This window comes from Uranotaenia lowii, chromosome 2 (assembly GCF_029784155.1).
Source record: "Uranotaenia lowii strain MFRU-FL chromosome 2, ASM2978415v1, whole genome shotgun sequence".
NCBI lineage: Eukaryota > Metazoa > Arthropoda > Insecta > Diptera > Culicidae > Uranotaenia > Uranotaenia lowii.
Window position 1 is genome coordinate 189,203,505 of NC_073692.1, and position 25,150 is coordinate 189,228,654.

Here is a 25,150-nt window from a genome sequence, read left to right on the forward strand (position 1 = left end):
TTTCGGTGTGGTCGCCAGATTCCAAAGTATGAGAGTTGACAAATCCCTTCGGTTTCGTTCTATCGCGGATGACTTCTTTCACTCTGGTTTCTGGTTCGTAGTTTACCAATGTCAATGCATCTTGTACTACTTCGGTCATGTAAGCACTGAATGTTTTCAGGTTTACTACTGAGAGACAGCGCCTGTACGCGGCCCACATCATTTTTCGCTCTGTCGGTAGCTTGGCAACGAGTTCCTGAAGAAGCGAAGGATTTGACATATGCTCCATTTCGTTTGCTGCTTCTATGTGATCGCACAAAGCTTGCACTCTCACGCCAAATTCGATCAGCCCTTCTAATTTGTCCGCCTTTGGAGCAGGAGTTTCTCGAACTTTCTGTAGAAGCACGTTAATTAGTACCTCTGGGCGCCCATATTTGGATTTCAGATTGTCGATTACTTGGGGCACGGCTTCAGGAAGGATCAACCTACTACGTACAGCATCTAATGCATTCCCTTGAAGACAACGCTGCAATCTTAACATGTTTTCCCCGTTGGTATATCCACAAGCCTCTGTCGTGTAGTTGAAGTGAGATATAAATATCGGCCAATCCGCCGGATCCCCGGAAAATATCGGGAGTTCTCGAGCCAGAGACTGACGCGCTGAGAGCTGTTGTTGTGTAGGTCCGGTTGATAAGTGTGGAACCCTTGCTGAGTGTTCAGGATGAACATTTACTGAGTGTCGGGGGCCCTGCGGCACTAATGATGTTTCGCTCGGATGCGCGTGTGAGGAACGCTGCTGGACCGTAGCTGTATTAAAGGAGGTTTTAAATTTCTCTGATGCGACGTCCGAAAGCGCGTTTCGCGACTTTTCGAGGGAGCCAATTTTATGGTCGACGAGATTGGTCGTGAAGTTATTTTCATGGTACTCGTTATTCGCGTTATGGCTAGGCACCGGCGATAAGCGCTCGCCTGAGTGTCCGCTCCATTGGCTTGTGTCATCTAGGTTGCTTTGTCTTACCAAACATTCCATAGATTTATTTCCTGACTCTGTATTCAATCCGGTGGTCACTACGGTCCTTTTCGGAATAGCGCCTGTCTTCTTCGCTAGAGGGGTACCTGTGCCCCTTTTTGCTGAGGAGATGAGTCCCCCGTTTGATGTTTCTAACATAATTCTGCAGCTTTCTATTTGTTCCTGGTAGTTCTTCAGCTGGTCTTTCAGACGTCGCATCATCAAAGGCGTTCCGGATTTCGGATCCATCGGAGAAATTGGCGAAAATGTTACCAGAGTCTGTGAGTTGTTATTCTGCCTTAAGGGGTGCACGGCGGATCCACAGCTTGATAAGGTACCGGCTTGGCTGCTTTCTGGCGTGATGAATTCTCGTCTACTGGCTCTTGTAACGATGTTTGACTAACCCAGTCGTTGACCCGTCTTTGGTTCTCGGTTTCCAGGAGCTTATTACGGATGCTTCTATTTTCTTCCGTACAAGCCGCGGTTTTCAGAAGATCTTGTTGTTGTTTCAGGAAAAGCTTTTCCTGAGCAATCTCTAAACGGTCTCTTTCTATTTCCATCTTTGCTCGTTCAATTTCTTGTCGTTCAATTAGACGTTCTAGGTTGATTGATAGGATAGATGATCGGTTGCTTCGGACGGACGGTGGTTTACGGGATCGGGCGACGTTGCATTGCTTGCAAGACCACGGCAGGTCTTTAATGCTTTCATCCACACCTGCGCATTTGTAGTGCCACCATCCGTCGCAGTCGTCACATTGCACCAAGTTATCAGCCGAATTTGGTTTATCACAAGCTGAGCAGGATGAAATTTCCGGGTTATCCGATGGTCTTCCGGTCTCGCTAATTTTGGCTGATTTCTCCATTGAAATTTTGAAGTTTGTTGCCAAATAGACTTGGATGAGTTTTGATAGCAATTGTGTTTATTGTAGCTTCAAACTAAAATTAATATAATTATTATTTAGATGGTGATTACAAGTTTGTAGGTTATGTGACTTACATTTCAGTCCAATTAACGCCGATTTGTTATTTGGCAACTAGCTATTGCTATTCTCGGTAGATGAAGACCTGCGTATGAATTTCATTAGTAAACAGCTTTGTAACGTAAATTATTAATCAAATTTACTTATTAGCGGAGACTAAGTATCCGAAATCGGAGTCGGAATCCAACGTGTATGATGCAGATCAAGTACCTACACAACCTATCAATAAAGTTAGTAATAAGAATTCACAAAATAGATAGTTCAGTTTTAGCTATACCTGTGTATAAAACTAGCTATGATTATTAGCACTAATGAATTCTTTCACCGAATGTAGCTCAACAGGCTGATAACTTTTAGAAGGAATATAAAACTATAGCAATTCTAGCTATCTATGAGAACGGAAGTTCTTAGGTTAATGTTCGACGAAAGTGCTCGTGTCAACTGTCAGATGAACTGTCTCTTCACGCCAGTGTCGCCAATGTTGCTGTTTGTTCGGCGACACAAATATTGTTGTGATCAAAGTCAATTTTTTTTTTTATTTTTATCATCCCATAACACTTTTTTGCATCCATTTATTTCTACAATCTTCCACTACCAACTTTTGAGTTGCTTGTTTTTTTTACGCAGGCACAAAGTAGGCCGCACGTTATTTCAAAAGTAATTATTAGCGAACAGAAAAAAATAGCCTCCCTTCGCTTGCATCCGTAATGCGCATGAAAATGCTTTATTTATGCAATTAAAATCTTTCACTTTTTCTATCCAAAGAATTTAGTTGTTTCTTTCGCGAACTGAAAATATTTCAATGTACCTTGATTTTCACATCCCGAAAATCCATTTTTCACACCATGTTCCATCTAGACTGCAACCCTGAACGAGTAAAACCAACAAGACACGTCAAAACTTGTTGCAATTGCCGGTCCCCCGGACAAGGTTTTTTAATGATTCGGCACTCTTTTTTCCATTCCCGGTACACGAGATATAAAAATTTCGTTTGTTCTTTCAATTTTAATTTCAATCATCCACAGTCAATTCAAATAATTTATTCTGTCGTTTAACTACAAGAACAGGTAAACAAATTCACAGCGCAAACGTGTTCAGTTGCTTGATGAAGAACAAGTGCGAACAACAAAAAGAACTGAACGACACCGCAGCTCAAGAAAAACTTTGAAATAATTGGCACAAGATGCTGCGCCAAATTGGCACAAACAAACTTTGTGATCATTGGTATTGTCCTCCTAGCGCAAGCGGATTGCATATGTCTGGAAAAAAACGAATAAATCATACCCTATAACCCATCACAAGACAAAAGAGGAGGAAAACTCCTTATCATTGCTGTGCGTATGTGTGTGTATTGTAAATAGGCAGTAAAAAATTCTTATCCCCATAGAAAAATTCCCTGTCCTATTGAAGCCATAGGAGGATTATAAAAAAAAAAACTGCCGTCAAACGGGACAACATGCATCAGCAGGGTAAGGTGCAACATTTATATATAACAACACTTATTCAATTTTATTTTAATATAATGTAATGAAGTTATCACTTAATGATAACAAAATGATGATGACGTAGTTTCTCAAATCGTTGATTATTTAAAATTTTTGATTATCATAGTAAATTAAAAAAAAAAACGAGCAATAGATATACAAATTTTGACATTCTTCGATGCCGTAAAAAACTTTACCCAGTATGACGCATTGGCTAAAGATATCGCCTACAAACTCGATATTGGTTTCATTATCCTATACTGGCACTGTTGGTGTAAAAGTATTTTTCGGACAATCACCAATTTTTTTTTAATAAGTATTTTTATAATTCAGTTACCAATCTGGGTAAGATGCATCAAAACGCAAATCAAAGGTTCACCTTTTCAATCTCGTTTCCATAAGCTGGAATATAATTGTTTTGCATCACAAGTTTTTTAATTTCAAAATTTCATCCATTCAAATATTAATTTTTATGATTTCAGCTAGAAAATTTTTTGTAGTATTGTTTTCTCAGCAGGGTAAAAATGTCATGTGTTAGATAATTTAAAAATAAATGGGGAAACCAATAATTTTACTGACTACGTCAATTTGATGTCCAATGGCCGGGGCAAGAAGTCTATGACGATAAACACTCGTTCTTCAACTGGCTCAGGTAGTACACTGTAAAGTGTTCTGATTACCAAGACGAAATGGAAATGATGCTTCGAGTTCGATGCTCTTGGTCGACATTTTTTTTATGTTTTTATTTATGAGATAAGTCATTTAATTAACTTCTCAATACCTATTCCACTTTGATTTGTTTCTGTTACGGAGTTGGGTTTGCTAACACTGCAACATGAATAGCTCATTTTCCACTTGATTTTCCTTTCACAACCGCCATACCATGCGGGTAGAGAGAACCGACACAAACAACGAAACTGATTGAACCGTCTCTCTCTCTTTTCGGTTCTCTTCCATTCACCGAAAGCAAAAATTGCGCTCTCTTCGATTTTCCACCAGCAATGTTTCCTCTCCCAACATAAGCGCGTAGGTACATGTGCTATGTTGCAGCCTACCTAATTCGTATGTCTGCTTTTCCAAGTCTCTCTCTCTTTTGGCTACCCTTCAGTGCTGTTGCTGCTAGTGTGTGGTGAAGCATAAAACAGCATACAATCGAGACGGACGGAAAGCGGTTGTTTGTGTTGGTACTTATGAATCGCTCTCGCTCGTTCGTTCACTGGCTTGGGCCGACACTGGGTTTAGTCGCGTCGCAGCTATCGGAGGATTTGTTCGTGTTTTTCGAGACCTGTGCTGTTCCGCGTTAGGCCACACCACATCCAAGTAACAGCAACAGCAACATCAGAACCAAACCACATAAGAATATTACTTACTCTACCCCAAGCAGAGCGTTCTGAAAACCGCCTGCCTGCCTGCCGTCAACAATATACAACACAACTTCGTTCGGCTCAGTCGAAGCTTAAGCTCAGGCAGCCAGTTCAGTAGTGTACCTTCGTTCGGTTCCTGCTGCTACGTTCAGTTCGGTTCCGTTTCCGTTTTTGAGGTTCGAGACCGGACGGAAAAACGGGCAAGAGAGTATCCTTGATCTCTGCGGGTGTTTTTCTTTGGTGTGTCTCCGGGTGTTCCGAGAAAGTGTGTCGGGGATCACCGTCACCTGGATGAATGGAGCGGAGCTTTCGGGAGTTTCTTCTGCTGGCTCTTAATCGCCAGAAGCCGGAAGTAGCGGAAGACCTGCGGTAGTACCCCAATTGGTCCTTGGAATATTAGTGTGTTTGCACATGTACTACCCGTGTCTCGATTCAAGTGTGAATGTGTTCTATGTTTCGTTGAAGCCAACACTTTTGGGTTTGAAACAACACTACTCGACGCGAGTTCAAAGTTAAACAAAAAAAAAACGGGTCCTGAAGAGCACCTAAATGTATGCAAGCTGCAGGCAGCAGAAGTGAGTGAAATTGGGATAAACGCTTCCGGTTTCGGTGAAGTTCGGGAGGACTGGACGAGGAAGCAGGAAAAAACCGTCAACCGAATCGTAAATTTCATGTGTTCATCAGCGGTTTTTGTTCCGGAACGAGGAGCAAATTGCCAACCCAGGGCCAATCCTATCAATCAGCAAATATAGTCTGTCTAGTTTGAATAACAAGGGAAAACAGAATTCCCAACAGCAGTAACAAAAAGAGTTCAGCCAATCAATCTGTTACGACAACCACAGCAAAAAGATACCAACTATTACGCATCAGTTGTGTGATTGCTAAAACAAGTGAAAATTAAGTGAAGCGAAAAAAAAAATTAAAGTGCATACACGTAAAACACAAAAGTAAAATGCCAATCGGTAGGCAAAAGTTGTGAAAAATAATCATCAGCAAAATTGAACGGCATGTTCAGGATTAACAATCTCCGAGGAAGGGCTTGGATCGGTGCGAATGAGTTATGAGCTCGTGAGAATTCTTACTAGTGGATATCCCCTTCGGTTATGTTTTGCTGCTTAGTTTCTATCAGCAACAACACCCACTTCCAAATCGAAGCATCAACAGCATTACGAATGCCAAGTTGCATAGTTAAAGCCAGTGAATAGTACAAATTTTAAATCTAATTTCTCCCCGCGTTAAGTCTTCGATTTAAGTAATTTATTTGGTTGTTTGAAAAACCGGAAACTCCAAGTGTGATATCGTCCCCGAACGAGAGAGAGAGAGAGAGAAAACCAAAAGGCTAGGATAAAACGTGAAAAGCAATCAACTGTACCACCATCACCAAACCTCCTGAATCTAGTATTGGATACTCTACACAGCTAGAAAATCATCATAAATGGAATTAGCACGAAAAAGGTAAACACGAATTCTCAGCCCATCACCCCTAGGCCCTAGGGCTAGAGGGGTTCCTTTCCCAAAAAATCATCCTGAATCCAAAATGGTTTCCATCCCTTCTGTGAAGGGAGAAAAAGGGACCAAAAAGGGATCGTCGTCAACATTCATTCGGTGCGTCGTCGTGGGGGAGGGATAGGAAGTTTTTCGGGGACTCTATAATCCCAGCATCCCATTCATAACAGTCTCGATTCTGAGTTATTGTTGTTCCTATTCTTCGTTCAAGCAACCTCCACCCCAACCTGAGCACAGGTCCTTTTTCTGTGTGCTTCTTCTTCTTTTTTACTCTGCTTTCATCGTCGTCATCGCCCTTTTTTGGGACCGAACACCAACACAGACTCACCCACATCAAGCTAAACTTTATTATTTGTACCTTACCCATGCTGCATCTGTGCTTTTACAGATTAACCTTTTTGTCCTGTTTCGGGATGGAGTATTTTTTTGGGAAATATCTTTCCCGAACCTTTGTTCCATTTCAGTTGAGTTTTGAAACAAAAAAACAAAGTTTGATTAATGATTGTTAAAATCGTTCAAGATGGTTCGAAGGTTTTTATTCAATATTCAGAATAATTTTCAATTTCAGCCAGAATTCTGAATCTGAATTTTGAATCTGAATTCTGAATCTGAATTCTGAATCTGAATTCTGAATCTGAATTCTGAATCTGAATTCTGAATCTGAATTCTGAATCTGAATTCTGAATCTGAATTCTGAATCTGAATTCTGAATCTGAATTCTGAATCTGAATTCTGAATCTGAATTCTGAATCTGAATTCTGAATCTGAATTCTGAATCTGAATTCTGAATCTGAATTCTGAATCTGAATTCTGAATCTGAATTCTGAATCTGAATTCTGAATCTGAATTCTGAATCTGAATTCTGAATCTGAATTCTGAATCTGAATTCTGAATCTGAATTCTGAATCTGAATTCTGAATCTGAATTCTGAATCTGAATCTGAATTCTGAATCTGAATTCTGAATCTGAATTCTGAATCTGAATTCTGAATCTGAATTCTGAATCTGAATTCTGAATCTGAATTCTGAATCTGAATTCTGAATCTGAATTCTGAATCTGAATTCTGAATCTGAATTTTGAATCTGAATTCTGAATCTGAATTCTGAATTTGAATTCTGAATCTGAATTCTGAATTCTGAATTCTGAATCTGAATTCTGAATCTGAATTCTGAATCTGAATTCTGAATCTGAATTCTGAATCTGAATTCTGAATCTGAATTCTGAATCTGAATTCTGAATCTGAATTCTGGATCTGAATTCTGAATCTGAATTCTGAATCTGAATTCTGAATCTGAATTCTGAATCTGAATTCTGAATCTGAATTCTGAATCTGAATTCTGAATCTGAATTCTGAATCTGAATTCTGAATCTGAATTCTGAATCTGAATTCTGAATCTGAATTCTGAATCTGAATTCTGAATCTGAATTCAGAATCTGAATTCTGAATCTGAATTCTGAATCTGAATTCTGAATCTGAATTCTGAATCTGAATTCTGAATCTGAATTCTGAATCTGAATCTGAATTCTGAATCTGAATTCTGAATCTGAATTCTGAATCTGAATTCTGAATCTGAATTCTGAATCTGAATTCTGAATCTGAATTCTGAATCTGAATTCTGAATCTGAATTCTGAATCTGAATTCTGAATCTGAATTCTGAATCTGAATTCTGAATCTGAATTTTGAATCTGAATTCTGAATCTGAATTCTGAATCTGAATATTGAATCTGAATTCTGAATCTGAATTCTGAATCTGAATTCTGAATTTTAATTCTGAATCTGAATTCTGAATTCTGAATTCTGAATCTGAATTCTGAATCTGAATTCTGAATCTGAATTCTGAACCTGAATTCTGAATCTGAATTCTGAATCTGAATTCTGAATCTGAATTCTGAATCTGAATTCTGAAACTGAATTCTCAATCTGAATTCTGAATCTGAATTCTGAATCTGAATTCTGAATCTGAATTCTAAATCTGAATTCTGAATCTGAATTCTGAATCTGAATTCTGAATCTGAATTCTGAATCTGAATTCTGAATCTGAATTCTGAATCTGAATTCTGAATCTGAATTCTGAATCTGAATTCTGAATCTGAATTCTGAATCTGAATTCTGAATCTGAATTCTGAATCTGAATTCTGAATCTGAATTCAGAATCTGAATTCTGAATCTGAATTCTGAATCTGAATTCTGAATCTGAATTCTGAATCTGAATTCTGAATCTGAATTCTGAATCTGAATTCTGAATCTGAATTCTGAATCTGAATTCTGAATCTGAATTCTGAATCTGAATTCTGAATCTGAATTCTGAATCTGAATTCTGAATCTGAATTCTGAATCTGAATTCTGAATCTGAATTCTGGATCTGAATTCTGAATCTGAATTCTGAATCTGAATTCTGAATCTGAATTCTGAATCTGAATTCTGAATCTGAATTCTGAATCTGAATTCTGAATCTGAATTCTAAGATAAGTTAACCACCGTTAATTAATTTTGTAAATTTATTTTTCGGCATATCGGTGAAAAGTAGTTATGAAATTGATAAAGATGGATAGAGAAGTGAGAAGAAAATTTACAGATGTTGAAAAGAGCGAAAGAGCATTTTTGCGAGGAAACTTATTAACGTACACCATACTTTACCCTGCAACATTTCATTATTTAGGAGCCCGTCCGGAGTATACGTGTTCACCACATGTAGACTTCGGACCAACCAGATTTCATTGTATAGGTTAAGGTAGTACCACCTCTATCCCGGTACTACTTCTCCTAAATAATGAAATGTTGCAGGGTAAAGTATGTTGTACGTTAATAAGTTTCCTCGCAAAAATGCTCTTTCGCTCTTTTCAACATCTGTAAATTTTCTTCTCACTTCTCTATCCATCTTTATCAATTTCATAACTACTTTTCACCGATATGCCGAAAAATAATTTTACAGAATCTGAATTCTGAATCTGAATTCTGAATCTGAATTCTGAATCTGAATTCTGAATCTGAATTCTGAATCTGAATTCTGAATCTGAATTCTGAATCTGAATTCTGAATCTGAATTCTGAATCTGAATTCTGAATCTGAATTCTGAATCTGAATTCTGAATCTGAATTCTGAATCTGAATTCTGAATCTGAATTCTGAATCTTAATTCTGAATCTGAATTCTGAATCTGAATTCTGAATCTGAATTCTGAACTGAATCTTCTTTTTGAAACGACAGTTTAGTTTTGTTTCAGTGGGTTTCGGCCTTCAGTCTCAAGTTTTTAGTAAAAACGAATTTATTTATACACACATACACATCCAATGTTTCGATTTTTATAGGATCTTGATCAGAGACGAGAGAATTGTCGTTTTTTGTCCGGATTGGTACGGCGTATCGTATACTGCTGTTGCTTTCTGTTTCAAAAGAAAAAAAATCTTTTTATGGACTGTTGTTGATTTTTTTAACACTTTTTTACAAACAAAATGCTTGTAGTTTTTAATCTTTTATTAATTTATATTGTTGATTTTTTAAAACATTTTTACGAACAAAATACTTGCATTATGTAAACAATTTCATGATGGTTTTTTTTTTCAATTTTAAACAAAAAAAACTTAAAGTAGTGTACACAGTGCAAGTATTTTGCTCCGAAAAAAGTGTTACAAAAATCAACAATAGTTCAGAAAAGAATTTTTACCTTTTAAACGGAAACCGACAGCAGTAAACTATACGCCGTACTAAACCGCACAAAAAAAACAACATCTTTCTCGTCCCTGATGAAGATCTTATAAGGAACGAAACGTTGGATATGAAAAAAATAATTCGTTTTAATTTAAAAAAACTTGAGACTGAAACCCGATAGTCATCTCACTAAGAGAATCTGAATTTTGAATCTTTGTTCTGATTTTTAAGTTTTTTATTGAAGTCTCTTATATTTTCAGGTGAATTTTCCGTAGTTATTTTGTTTTTTTGACTGTGTATTTCTATTTTGATTTGGTATTTTTCTATGATGTTCAAACGGTTGTGAATCAGATTTTTTTTTTGCTCGTTTTGATTTTTTTTATTAAAATGTGGTGTTCTATTCTTGGTTTATAAATAATTCGATAATTTACATTCTGCTCTCATTTTAAGGAGTGCTGTTATTGATTTTTTCTCAAAAACTTTCTCAAATATCCTTCATTGTAAATTAATATTGAATTTATTATTTTTTAAATTTTTGATGCGTTAAAAAACCTTTGTTATGATTCTTTAATCAAAAGTTTCTTTTAAACTGAAATTTTATTTATTATTCCCTCTGAAAATTAACAAATGATTTTCTAACCTTTAATATATTTGATTGAAATTAAAAAACTGTTTTGCGATATGCAAAATTTTTCATCCTTCTGAAATACTTTTCATTTTGTTAAGTTCTCTCGTGAAATTTTGTTATTTTTTTCAATTAAATTTTCAAAAAAAATCAATTTATATTTTTTCTTTTAAGTATCTGTTGTGTGTAACCAAAAATTGATTCAAATTGCTAAAATAAAATAACTTTGTAAGAATTACATCTTGAAATGCACTTAGCACTTCAAACTTCTTGATAAAAAAAAACAACAAAATAAAAACCATCTGTATCATCTTTTTTTATGGAGCTTAGAATTTCTAAGCACTTTTATAAACTTTGATATTCATTGCAAATGCAAATTTGATTCAAATCGTGTATCCTGATATTCTTAGAAAACTGAATTCTTATGCCCAGATCTTGGACTCTTATTCTAAGCGTGAGTTTTTTTTTTACTCTGAAGTATGTTAAGATCTCGAATCTGAATCTAAAAGTGAGGTTCTGAACTAAGACTCTGTTTTCTTAAGTCTTAATCTTAATTCTTGTAACATAATATTCGATTTACATTTTATACTTTTATTAAGAATTTTTTCCCCTCAGCTCTTATTTGAACACTAAAAATTACTCTAATCTTAACTTGTTCTTCCAAAACTTCAGAGTCAGTCTTGACGAAGAAATATTTTTTTAAGTTTGAATTTTCCAAACTTAAGTTTTGTACCTTTGGCTTAAAAAAATCTTTATTCACATTTAATTTAGATTTCTTTACAAACTATTTGAAAAAAGTGATCTAAATGTTGTTAAGAACTTAATATTTAAATATCTTACAGCTGAGAGCGAAATTTAAAAAAAGTTGGAGCAAAACGTTAACCAATCTTCCAAGATGTTATTTTCTATTCTAAAATTTCTATATCCTAAGAGCAAGGTTGCCGAGATCACAGTAAAATCTGACTTTAACAGAATTTTGAGCAAAATTTCTTCGCAGAATTTAAAAAAAAATCACAGATTCCATAGAGCTTATAAATTTTGTACAGATTTCCAAAATTATATATATTTTTTTGTCACTTTCGACTTTTTATTTCCGACTCTTTTCCATGAAAATATGGTTTTGATTTTTTTTTTATAAAAACTGTTGGTAGTTTCCAAACTCTTGATGTTTGACATGATTTTTCAATAAAATTCATAAAAATAGCGTCACAGAATTTAAATCCACAAAATTCGAGAATTTTTGTCAAAAACACAGAATTCTTTTCGACAACCTTCCTTGAGAGTTGCTTGATAAAAAAAAATCTAAAAAAAAAAGAACATCGATATTTTCTAGTTCTGTTTTGATGACAGGCAGCTATTTTATCTACAGGTTGATACACTGAATTTATTTTGAACATGAAATGTAATTGACTTCTTGTCATAAAACAGGTGAATTTTCAAAGAATTGTAAAATACTTTGTTCAAAATCGTTGCAAAAACCACCCAAATTCACCAAAAAACATCTACTCTAAAAGTAAATTAAAATGCATTCGGAAAAAAACTAAGTTCTGCAATCGAAATCATCTCTCGGGCGATGGAATTCTCTCAATTTCCTTTTAATGAAAAAAAAAAAAAAAAACGTTTCAGGTTTCTGAACTTCAATGTTATCACTCTTTTCCAAATCGATCAACTTTAGCAGTTGGATGCTGAGAGATTTTGCATTGATCATCACAAGGAAACAGCATTTTTGGTGCCAACGATAAGAAGATTATGGCGTGCTGAATTCAAATCATTCGTCAGGTTTTGTATCAATTTGATACCTATAGTTTTAGAAATATGGCATCTGGATATTTTAAAATTGATCAGTTTTCAGTAAAATCGATCTTTGACAACTGTAAAACTGAAAAACCTACATGAAAACCAAGACCTGATTAGGAACCTATTAATTATCCTTCGTACTGTCAAGGATTAAGATCTTGCCAATATATTTTAATTTCAGAAATACAAGGCTTCAACAAAATTTAAATCTACAATTTTTCGAAATTTTTATATGTACACGCAAAATAATGATTAGGAGTCAGACATTTATTTTCATTTTTTGAAACCGAAAGTAAAAACGATATTTAAAAAATAATAGAATAGATCCAAATATCATTTCTATACCACACAAATTTCACGTAGCTCTCATCATCACATCGCATTGAACTTATTAAAAATTCATGTAAGTTGCACGTGATGTTCACCAAGCAAAAATTCCTATTAGGGGAGCGTTTATCTATTTTATCCGTACAAATTACGTGAAAATCAATTGGATAAATATTATGTTGTTTTTCACGTAGCAGCTATGTGCAGATTATTTTGGGTGTAGACAAATTTACACCTATTTCTGACATCATTAAAAAATGTCTTTGGGAATTTGGTATTGCAGATTTTAACTCATTTAACAACTTTGTTGAAGACTGCAAAAAGATTTGTCTTATGCTTTAAAATATATCAAAGATTCCATTTGTTCAAAATCTTCTTTAACATTTCGTCGAAATTCAAGTATTTAACAGAACTGGGAAAAAATTACAGAAAGAAAACTTCTATAACTTTTATCCCACAATTTAAAATTTTTCGAGTTCTTCGAGAAAATTGATCATTAGATTGAATCCTTTATTTTCAAAATCTTTGTATTGTTCTGTAGTTTTGCCAAAAAAGTGCCCAATTTTTTCCAATTTTCATAATTTATCTCGATAACGATAGCTGACAGAAATAAAGAAATAATTGCGCATTTGGATTCAGCGTCACCAAATAATTCAAAATTAGCTCCTAATGTTAGAAAAAAAAAATACAATGATTCAAATTTTTTCAATGAGTTTTTTGTTTTTTTTTTTGCTATTTTCACAAGTTATCTCGAAAACAAGACCTGACAGAAAAAAAATAGTTGCATATTTGAATTCAGTGCCCCCAAAAAACTCAAAATTAGCTCCTTAATTCTGGACTGCTTGGAAATGTGTGAATTTTGTTGCCTTGTGTTATTAAACCTCTCATGATGAAGGCCAATTCGTCTCAGTTAATGATGCTAATGTAACAATTTTACAAAAATACCATGTGAATCTCTCTGACTACTTGTAGATTTTTTCCGAAAATCATTTCAACCAGCTATATTTTGAAAGAAAAAAAAAACAAATCATTTAATGAATGCAAACATATGCCTAGTAAATATAGTTTGATTTAGATGTCCTTAAAACTGTTATGAGCACTCTAAAATCGAAAGATCATTTTTATTCAAAATTTTAACCTCACATCTCCTCATACCGAAATTTTAAGCCCCATAACGCAACGATGTCTTCAGAAGCATTTGAGATTCAAAATCAAGCATTTAAACTGGAATTCGGATTATCAAGTCATGAAGAAAAACAATCAGTATGAGAAACAGGCTAGAAAACAAACTTAAGATTCGAATATTCAAGATAAAATCAGTCATTTTCAAGACTACCGGATATTTTTCTTGAATTTTCTCAATGCCTTTACAGTTGAAACTTACTTTCTGTATTTTATTTTTTTAAAGGCATGAAAAATTTTACACAATTTTGTTTTAGATATTACATTGAATCTGTTCAATCGATGCAATCAGACGAATCGTAAAATCAAAAACACGTAAAGTAAAAAAAGGTTAAATTAACCGAAAAGCAGAGGTAATTTTTTTTACCCATCTTTCTCGTTAAGTTCAACCTAGTTTTCATTCACCTAGAAAAAAGGTAAATTTTACCTGTTTTGCATTCACCTAGCAAAATAGTAAATTATACAATTATATGGTTCATTGATTTTTAAATCAGTTGGTTTGGCTGGTTTTTACAAATAAAAAAAACAACATCTCTCTGTGGGCCAATCGTTAACATAAGCAAAGTTTTATGATAAGAATCAGCACAACTAAATGAAATTTAAGAAAATATTGACTGTTTTGTTTCGATTTTCACAAATTGGACACGAAGTAAAACTTTTTCCTGAATGACAAACAGCTAACTTCAATAAACGGGTTTGGCAAATAGTTACTTTTTTCGAGATGATCGTTTTGTTTAGCTCAATCCAGGTCACTTTCACCTTGTTACGAGGTAAGATTTGCCCTTTTTCTCGGTGAATTGTACCTATTTTCAGCTCGATACAGGTTAACTTTACCTCACTGTGCGGTGAGTTTCACCTCGAGGAGGTAGAAGTTACCTTGCTTTATCTTGCTATCTCGGTAAATTTTACGTTCTTATTATTTAGCGTGTGCGACTAAAAGTGGGAACACTCAATGAAATTTGCTGACAAAAATCACAAACAATCTTTTGTTATTTATTAAAATTTTTTTTATCGAACTAAGGCTTTTTGTCAAGTTCCATTGAACTCTTTGGCACAAACCTATGAGAAAAAAAACAACAGGAAAACGACAATTCTCGGTGGCCCCAAAGTCCATCTCGTATGCCGGGTAGTCTTCTTCCGTCTCCGCGGCAAACACACTTTATACACACCGGAGAAGCGCCCCCCATTAACCTTCAACATTATATGTTGAAGTGTATGATGACCCATCCTCTCAGTGAGTTCGGTTTGGTAGTTAAAAAAAAGCATCCGATGCTGCTTCGTTTTCCGCAAAGCTGCTGCTGCCCGAGTTGTCCTTCAAAAGGCACATTAACCCGGTCCAGCTCTGGCTGCTGGACCACCAATACTAATTCGAACGAACTCGGCCCCAAGTGTGTGTTGCTGATCATCAGCCTCAGCTCTGCGTTTGAGAACTGGAATCGAGTGGTGGAGAAAAAAAAAACCACGACGAAGACGACGGAAGAATAAAAATTCATCGAACGTCGATACTTTATAATGTGTGGCCTGGCCTCCCCTTAACAGCACAAAGAGTTTCTTGTGAGGTAACAAATGGGAGGAAGAAGCAAAAGAACAAAAAAAAAAACGAACGCAGACGAACTTGTTCTTCTGCGGTGATCTCGGTCCACACACTGAAACAAGTTGTGGGCCAACTTTGGTATGGAAGAGGCATCTTGAGTCGTTGATCTTGTTGGATGCTTTTTGGATAATGTGACGTCGTCTTCAGGAAACAAGGAAGGTCCGTGGACCATGTGGTCATTAACTTGCGATTTTTGTTCATCGTCGTTTTTTTTTGCATTCGCAGTTTCTTCGCGCCCTCCTTTGTTTCAATTAAGAGACCATCAAACAAGATCATCTCGAGCCGAGCGTCGCCTTCGACGACTTGCTCGGTTTTACTCTCGAGAGATCGGTCAAGATCGGCCTGAGTCAGACGGAATTGCAAGAGGAGTCCGACGACTGGCTCAGCCAAGGTTCGCAGACGTTCGAAATTCGAGGTTCCCAGAAATCTAGCGCAGTGAATAATCAAACCCCATTCGGACAAATTCATCAAGGTTGTGAGACATTTGTGGGTTTTTTTTTCTGAAACCGGAAGGTTGAATCAACTTTTTGGTGACGAAATTTGTCACTCTGAAGGAATAAAAAAAACAATGGAAATTGTTCTTTCCACTGATTTTTTTTTTTAAATTAACAGTGGCGCTCCTACCTAACTTCAAACAAAGAATCTTCAAAATTAACTAAAAAACTAGACTTCTATAAACACCAAATGAGCCCAAATCTATTGAGACTGAAGAAAATTAAAGTTGAGATCATTCTAAGAGGGAAAAAACCCCAATTAGAGGCTCCGTAAGCTTTTCGATCAAAAATCCCCGGAAAAAAGTTCAAACAACACTGATCAACCCGAAACGAGCAACCTCACCATGAACTCAAATATTTGTACAACCAATCAATGTTTTTGATAGCTATTTCAACAGTCGATTGCGTAGTCTCAGAGCGAACGCCCGGAATCGTAAGCAAAATTATCGTATCTAAACAACAACGAGCGTCTTTCAGTAAGAATCTCAAAGCGCTTATTCTATCCACAACAAATCAAACAGAACGACTGATTGTGTTCTGTGGCTCTTTCTCTTATCAGCCAGCGTACATAGTTTAGAACTGAGAACACAGTCAATCATAATTGCCGCTGCAAGGCAACAGCAGCAACGGCACCTGGGTAAGAACCTGGTACATAAGTTCCTAATCAGACCCTGCTAATCATCATCGCCGAGAATGATGAGTAAACAGAGATGGAATTTCCTGAAGTGCCGAGCGCTTCCACGTGTTTATCATTCTCCGGCACTTTGCTTATCGCTGATCATTCTTTCCACTCACTTCCTAAGCAGAAGATTGATATCCCAGTTCTCATACCTTTGTACATTTTAGACAGCCCTGTTTTGAGCTGAAGTTTATGCACAATTCGTCATCGATCGCTCAAGTCTCTCGATTCCGCTAGCTTTTTACGTAATCCCCGGGTCGGGTTGAGTTGAGTTATGAACCCCGTAATTCGAGGGAACGAACGACTATCGACCAATCTTCCCTTCTCGCGATCCCCGATTGTTGGGAGACCCCCACTTTTGATTCGACCGCCAAATCGCGAGTGCAACTCCGAGGAACGACATTTTTCCCACGCAGCTTGGCAATTGTAATCGACGAGCATCGAGGGTAAAACTAAATACACACCAAACAGGCGGCAGCAGCAAGCGCGCTCGGAACACAATTGCCATCTGTTGTCGAACACTCCTCCAGGTTCCCATCCATCCATCCATCCGTCTGTGACAGCTCTGAGTCGGTTGACAGGCTGACTCGGGTACACCCCACGTAACGGAACTGTCAACAAATTTCTACTCCAACTTAACAGTTTTGGCACAAAATTTTCCAAAAAAAAGACTAATTTAAAAAAAATAATAATTTTTACACAACCCAAAAACAAACTTAGCGACAAAATTCACGCTTCCCGGAAAACTTGGGTGTAAGACTCGGAGTGTGAAGCGAATTTGTTTCGAAGGCAGCTCGCTGTAATTGTGCGGTTTTTTCAGTACCTCTTTATTAATTATTAATTTGACATTTCCCTCTGTCACTTGGTTTTCTACTCCTCTCTGCTTCCACAAGTTCTGTCCAGCTCGGTTTCTGCTTCCAAGTTTAGTTCCGTGGAGACCCTTTTTTTCGTGTTTTTTTTAGTGTTTTTTTTTTAAATCAACACGTGGTGGAGCAATAAAGCTCGTAGTTTTTGAAGGTTTAAGGCTTACGTCTTTAATCCGCAACAGCAGGTTTATTGGCTTTCGAGAGTCGAACTAACGTACGATTTTCGGAAAAATAAAATCATGGAAAGTCACCAAATTACAAAGGGACTTTTCCAATCTGACGAAAACACATTGAGTGTTAAATTATCTCAAGCTGTGTCTTGTTTTTATTTCTAAAATTAATTGTTATGTTTATAAAATCGTGGCCGTTTTCATTAGGAATAGTTAAAAAAATCGCTGATAATGTAATCAATTTCGAAACCTTTAACAAAAAAAAAAAATTGATAAAAACCAGCTAGCCAAATTTCGCTTTGATTATTTAGAAAAAGTACACACAAACTGAAAGATATCTTTGCTATTTTTTAAGCTGATTCGATACAGAGGAATAGTGTTTTACTTTTCACCATGGATGGAAAAACTCCTCCGATCCGAGATATTAACCAAACAGTAGCGCTACAAAGTGCTCCATACAAGAGTTTAGAGAATTTGGGAAGCTTTTGGGAACAGGCATATAATTAAAAGGGAATAAGCTCTTAATGTTACTTTTTAATAATTGGGCCAAATTTTGTCATGAAAGGTATTTGCAAGACACGCAGACAGAAATACATTCGATTTTCTTACAAAAATTTTCGAAAAATGTGCAAACAGCTCTCACATAAGAGCAGACATTCCAGAAGTGCATTTTACGTGAATGAAATACCACCCTTAAATAAATCTTTAAAAAATCTAAATCATTTTAAATCTTCTTCCAGTACAAAAAACAACTCAAACACTCCATTGATTCCAGGAAAAAAACCATCAAATTTGTTGCTTTGGATAACAGAAAACAGGATAGAATTCCAGTTTTTTCAACCAGGTTTTTTCCTTGTTAGAATGCTTTCCAAAACAGAACTTTCGTAAATTTAGCTTACAAATATCTCAACAATTGTTTTTAAATGAATGTTTTTGTGAAAATATCACTTTTTCATTCAAAAACTTTTAAAATACTGAGGTTGGTTTCCAATTGCAAGAAAAACACCAGTTTTTGAAACTCAATTTATCGCTTACTAGCTATCAATATTTTTTCAAAAAATATTTAAAACACTAGAAGAAAACCTAAAAGTTGATTCTACTTACTTTTTAAGAGATCTCTGAAGTAAAAAGCCGTAGTAAAATGAGTTTTAAATTCATCGAAAATTTAAACCCTTTTGTTTACCTTTTTTCCTAACTACAATACGACAAACATTTACCTGGAATCGCGGATCGAAATGCCTAGTGAAAGAAAGTGCTATTTTTTTTGTCTACTAACAGCAAGCTGTGCGGGGAGAGATGAATCACACTGTAAACAAGTGTGAGCAGAGATGCCAATGTGGCTGATTTTACAGGATTTGCCTCATTTTTCGAAGCTCAGCCTGCAACCTGAAAAGCCATTGAATTTCCCTGATTTTTTTTTTTTTTTTGAAAATCTGCCTGATTTTTGCGAATGTGATGAAAAATGAGTAGTAATAATAATAATATTTATTAGAGACCTTTTAACAAATGGGCAGTAAGGAACTGTGAAAAAGTGAAAATGTGGAATCAAAGGAATCAAGAGATTCCCTTTGATTCTTATTTAAAAAAGGGAACAAAAGAGAATCTTTCGATTGCTTTGATTCAGTAGAATCATTCAACCAAGTAGGCTCGCGACACATATACGAATGAAAATGTGGAACGATGACCAAAAAAAAGGTCATCACTTTGAGCGAAATTTCCGTTACTTTAACGTAGCCTGATTTAGCTTAATTTTTATTTCATGAGTTCCCTGATTTTTGAAATACAATGTTGGCAACCCTGAGTGTGAGATTGTCAACACATGAGAGCGAGCGAGAGAATTCACATCCACTGATGAGGAGAATTCCCATCTCCGGAAAAATCTATTGCGCTCAGAGATGTCAGCTGTTTCTCAAGAAAGTCTGGAAGTTTTAAAAAAAAAATCTGGAAAAGTCTTGATGGCTAACTTTATAGGCAATGACATCTTATTTTGGTCGCCAGGTGGCAATGTTGCTGCGTAGGAAATGACGTTCATTATTTGAATTATGTGAAAATTATCTTACATACTTGATAATAATTCTTACAAACTAAGGTGCCAGAATTTATTCCTCACATCTCCGAGCCGGGAAAACCCGAACTACATATTTTATCTAAGAACCTGACAAAATTCGAGCAATATCCGCGCAGATTTGGCAAAAATCCAGAGAATTTTCATCAATAATCAAGAAAAAAACATTTAAATCAGTAATTTTTCAACGGAAAACATCAACAGGTTCTGAATTGTATTTCAGGCTTCCAAAAAATATTTATTGTTCATTTTGATTGAATTTGCTACAAAAAAATTGTTTTTGAACTAAAAAATACAAAACTTTAATAGCTCAATTTGAATTTTTCGTTTGATTTTGCAAAAAATATGAATAAAAATTCGGCTTTTTTCAACGAAATCCGGACAATCAGGCTGGAAAGGACTTTGCCTAGTATGTTTTTATAGAATATCCGAGCAAGTTCAGGTAAACCCGGGCAATCCGGCTAGCTTATTCTATACACTATCTATGTCTGAGAAAAATTGAGGTAGTGCTACTTGCCATTTTTCCAAAACATTTTGAATTTGGATTGTTTTGTAAAAACAAATCGTGTCCAAACTGAAAAGTCGGGAAATGTCTGGAATCAAAAGTCTGGAAACTTAAGGTTAACATCTCTGATTGCACTTTGTGTTGAGGAGAAATCTGAGAGGTAACACAGTTCTTTTTTTTTTGGTACGTTTACGAGAAAAGACCCTACTCTCTGAACGCTACCTTATGAAGAGCCAGGTGTCGTGATTTTTCAGGATTAGTATTGATTTTCGAAAGACGGTCCTCATTTGTATAAAACTCTTGAGTTGTATTGATTTTTTTTAAAGTTGTCTTCAAAATGTCAAACTGAGGTGTATGACTGAAACACACGGGCGCTCTTGGTAAGAATTCTCTTTCTCTCACTCAAATGCGAGACCTCTCACACTTGCTGTCCGAGTCGCGTACAGCTCGTGTAAACTCAGATATTGCAGCCAGCAGATCGTGGCCTAGAGGATAGCATACTTGTCTTCTAAGCCAACGTTCATGAGATCGAATCCCGGTCGTGTCATAACCTGGCACACATAGTATGATGAAGTTTGGCGGTTTTAGCATTAGTGAAATGCTAGCCGGGTATACCTTGGAATTGTACGCCTCAATGATGCAGCACATGCATGTGGATGGACCTTTTCAAGGGAACTTAGATTGCACTTGGAGATCCTACCTAGTTATGTGGGTGCTCGTAGTGCTACCGGTAAACAACTGCAACTTCAACCAATAGTGCAGGGGTGTCAAGTAGCATAGCAAAGTAAAATAATAACGCGGGGTAAACCACAATAGATCAACTTAATGGTCGCAGTGGACTCTCTCCCCAACAGGAAAAAAAAACTCAGATATTGAATAGAGCATGATCAGGGAAAGAGAATTGCACTCAGAACCGAACTGAAAACAGTGCTGTTTTCTCTCGGCTCTTTGTTGTTTAGGAGAAGTCGGCCAACCATGCTCATAACCCCTTAAACTTCATAAAGTTTTCAACAATTTTATTAAAGAATGATGTCCCATCCTGGACAAACGCACAGACGAATTCACAAATAAGTTGTAGTCCATTCGACACAGGGAAATAGTTTTTTGCTAATAGCTTTTTTAGTTCTATATCGATTTCAAAAATTTTGCCTAGCATCGTAGAGAACAATTTTTCTCATTGTTTAAGCATATAATGAGTTCAATAAGTTGATTCAGTTTGGCCGCGATCATGTGGACAAACGCACACACAAATTCACAGAAATGTTCGTAGATTGTCGAGCTTAAAGAAATAGTTTATAACTTTCTTAGTTTTATATCGTTTTTAACCATTTAGTCAGGTTCCGTAGAGAGCGAAATTCCCCATCTATAGAGCCCAAATGCAGTTTAATAAGTTGATCCACTTTGGCTAAAATCACGAGAACAAAAGTACACACAAATTGACAAAAAATATTGTAAATTATCAAGCTGTTTCGGTTTATTGGAGTAGTGTTTTGCTAAGAACTCATTAGGTATTATATCATTTACAATAACTTTGTCTGACTCCGTAAAGAACAACATTCACCATCGTTTGAGCCTAAATGGAGTTTAACAAATTGTTTCGATTTAGATAAAATAATGTGGTCAAATGCGAAGACAAGTTCTCAATTTTGCATTGCTTAATCATTGAGTTGTATTTCGGTTTCAAAAATTTTATCTAACTTCGTAGAGAACAATATTCCTCAATGTTTGAGCATATTTTAAGCTAAACGAGTTGATTCAGTTTTGCCTCAATCATGTGGACAAACGCACACACATATTCACAAAAAAGGTTTGTAGATTATCAAGCTTAATGAAATAGTGTTTGGCTTATAACTTTCTTAGTTTTACATCGTTTTCAATCATTTAGTCAGGTTCCGTAGAGAACAATATTCTCCATCTATAGAGCCCAAATGCAATTTAATAAGTTGATCCACTTTGGCTAAAATCATAAGAACAAAAGCACACACAAATTCACAAAAAAATATTGTAAATTATCGAGCTGATTCGGTTTTTGGAGTAGTGTTTTTCTTAGAACTCATTAGGTATTATATCATTTTCAATAACTTTGTCTGACTCCTTAAAGAACAACATTCTCCATCGTTTGAGCCTAAATTGTGTTTAACAAATTGTTTCGCTTTAGATAAAATCATGTGGTTAAATGCGAAGACAAGTTCTCAAATTTTCATTTCATCATTTCGTTTTCTAAATTTTTACCTAACTTCGTAGAGAACGATATTCCTCAATGTTTGAGCATATATTGAGATTAAAAAATTGACTCAGTTTGGCCTCAATCATGTGAACAAACGCACACACATATTCACAGAAATTTTTCTAGATTATCGAGCTTAATGAAATAGCGTTTGACTTATAACTTTCTTAGTTTTATATCGTTTTTCACCATTTAGTCAGGTTCCGTAGAGAACAATATTCCCCGTCTAAAGAGCCCAAATGTAGTTTATTTAGTTGATTCAGTTTGGCTAAAATCATGAGAAAAAAAGCACACACAAAATCACAAAAATTATTGTTCATTTTCGAGCTGATTCGTTTGATTGGAGTAGTGATTTGCTTATTGAGTTTCATATAATTTTTTATAACTTTGTTTGACTCCTTAAAGAACAACATTCTCCATCGTTTGAACCAAAATTGAGTCTAATAAACGGTTCAGATAAAATCATGTGGTCAAATGCACACACAAGTTCTCAACTTTTCATTGCTAATTCCATACAATAGATTAGTATTTTGTTTATTACTCTGTTAGTTTTAAACCATTTTCTATATTTTTTTCCAGTTTTGCGCAGGATAGTTTTGCTTGTCGTTTGAACCTTAATTGATCCAGTTCAGCTAAAATTATATAAAAGTCCACCCACACATGTTCGTAACGTCTCTCGAAAATCGCATCGATCAACGAAGCTCAACCACCTTTAGTCAAGGAGCGCCACGCCACGGACCAAGAAGGAGCCACGTACAGTGTCCAACTTCCCGAATCGAAGCGAGCAACTGTTCGCCGTTCCTGCTGGCTGGATCCTTGCCTGGGCCCAGGGCCGTTACGAACTAATTTCGCTTCGTTCCACACGGATCCACGCCCGTGAGTTCCGTCCGGCTTCTACCCATTTTTCCACCAGGCAGCCAGCCAGCTGTTACGCACTCTTCAACTTCGCTTCCCGATTCTTTGCTTCGATGAAGGCGTTTTGGTTAAAAGCTCATTGCACCGTCGTCGTCCGGTGGCATCGACTTTACAAATAAACCCGAAAATTATTGGTGTTTCAACCATCGCTGCTTGTTGATGGTGCTAATTGGAGATTAGCGCAGTGCAAAAATGTGATCCTCATCCGAGGCGTATTGCCGGTGAGTGCATTTGCAGGGCAGTGGTGTCGTAAAAGCGCGTCCGAAATCTGGGAAAGCTGATTCGGTGTGTGATCAAATTTGGCGATCATCAACGCGATCGTGGCGTGTTTTGTGTTCAAATCCCGTGTGATCGAACGCGAAAACGCAGCGATGCGCATTTTTGTGTTTTGCTCGCTCGGGCGCCCAATTCGAGAGAGCGGCAGGGCAAAAAATTAACCAACCGAACGCGCGGGCCCCTCTAGAATCTCATCTTAACGCTAAGCTTAGTATTGGCAGCTAAATTCGAACTGTTCGTTTAACGAAAAACTCACACTTGAGCGGGCTGCTCAGCCCCGCGTGCGAAAAAAAGTAGCAGCACAACTTCAAAATATAAATTTCTTTGTCTGACTCCTGCTATCGATCGCGATCGAGCGCGAAAAACTATATAAAATATTTAATACGGCTGGATACCTTGGACCGATTCCGCGATCGGATCCGATTACTGGGCGCTTGTCATCCACCTTCGCTTAGACGACGTCTGGCAAAGAAGCGGCGAAATTGTTTTGCCCAGTCCAAAGCTTCGGCCGGTTGGCTGACTGCCCATTGGAGAGTCAAAACATGAGATTCATCGACTAGGTAGAGCGCGAATGGAAATTCGATTGCGCCCAGCCAAGTTCAGCCAGCCAAGCCCAGGCTCAAGAAAGCGCGGAAAAAATACGCGCATCACTGGACCGATGAATGGAATCAATGATTTTACCAATTTTACCGCTTTTTGGAATTTTCGCTAATAGACCGGGGCCCAACTACACTCGTCTCGTCGCTAACCCCACTTAACTAGTAGCACCCATCAGGTGCAGCCGGATTGGATGGCTCAGCGATTGCGAATTATTCCGAAAGTCGTCGTTCGACAGCTTCGACAGAGACCCCTCTGCGGAGATGATGCAGTGATGCGAAGGATCTGCGCTGTATGCGCTTTTCCGGAACGCTTTTCGCTAATCTATTTTCAATGTTAAGTCACTTGTCCGATTGGGAGGTATGCGAAGGTGTGTGGAATCTGCTTAGGTGACACATTAGACTTGGGGGTGACTGACCTTCGTTGATCGCCGATCGCTTCCGCATCTTGAGGTTCTGACTCACTTCCGTTTTTTTTGGTCTGTCGAACGTGAGGATACGCATGGTCTACCCCAAAGCTAAGAATAGTTTTGCACCTGTCTGTCGATTACCTGGATCGATCGTATGGGTATAATTCCCGTGTAGACTTCCCAGAAGAAAAAAAAAACCAGGCAGACCTTGAGACATGCAAAAAGGGACTCGGAGTCATTCTTAGCAGACGATCCATTTCTCAGAAGGATCAACTGAGTCGGTTCCAGCTCAAAGAAACCAAGGATTAACCGAAGCAGATGGTAGCCGAGGTTCCTCGAATTTGAGTGTCAGTGTGTGAGAGATCAGGTCAAAATTTTCGTTCTGAGAAGGACTCGAAAGCGAAAGTTTGATCACTTTCAATTGAACAAATTTGTGCATCTTCGAAGGCTG

General features: G+C 36.7%; 1 protein-coding gene and 1 long non-coding RNA gene across 7 annotated transcripts in view; one reads left to right on the forward strand and one right to left on the reverse strand.

Moving 5' to 3' along the window:
* The window catches only part of LOC129748297 (protein gustavus), a 738,224-nt gene that overhangs the window by 662,569 nt on the left and 50,505 nt on the right, over positions 1-25,150 (forward strand). The window contains exon 1 of one of the 6 annotated variants that reach the window (XM_055742841.1): positions 4,706-6,271. The exons of the other annotated variants lie outside the window; for them this stretch is intronic. Within the exon in view, the coding sequence (XP_055598816.1) occupies positions 6,252-6,271 (20 nt within the window). The 5' untranslated portion in view covers positions 4,706-6,251. Of the gene's footprint in view, positions 1-4,705; positions 6,272-25,150 lie in introns of those variants that run through there. 6 annotated transcript variants of the gene reach the window in all.
* On the reverse strand, positions 1,918-2,354 carry LOC129748299 (uncharacterized). Its single transcript, XR_008737705.1, has 3 exons — positions 2,246-2,354; positions 2,112-2,187; positions 1,918-2,053 (listed from the first exon to the last, which is right to left on the reverse strand). It is a non-coding gene; the product is annotated as an uncharacterized LOC129748299 (long non-coding RNA).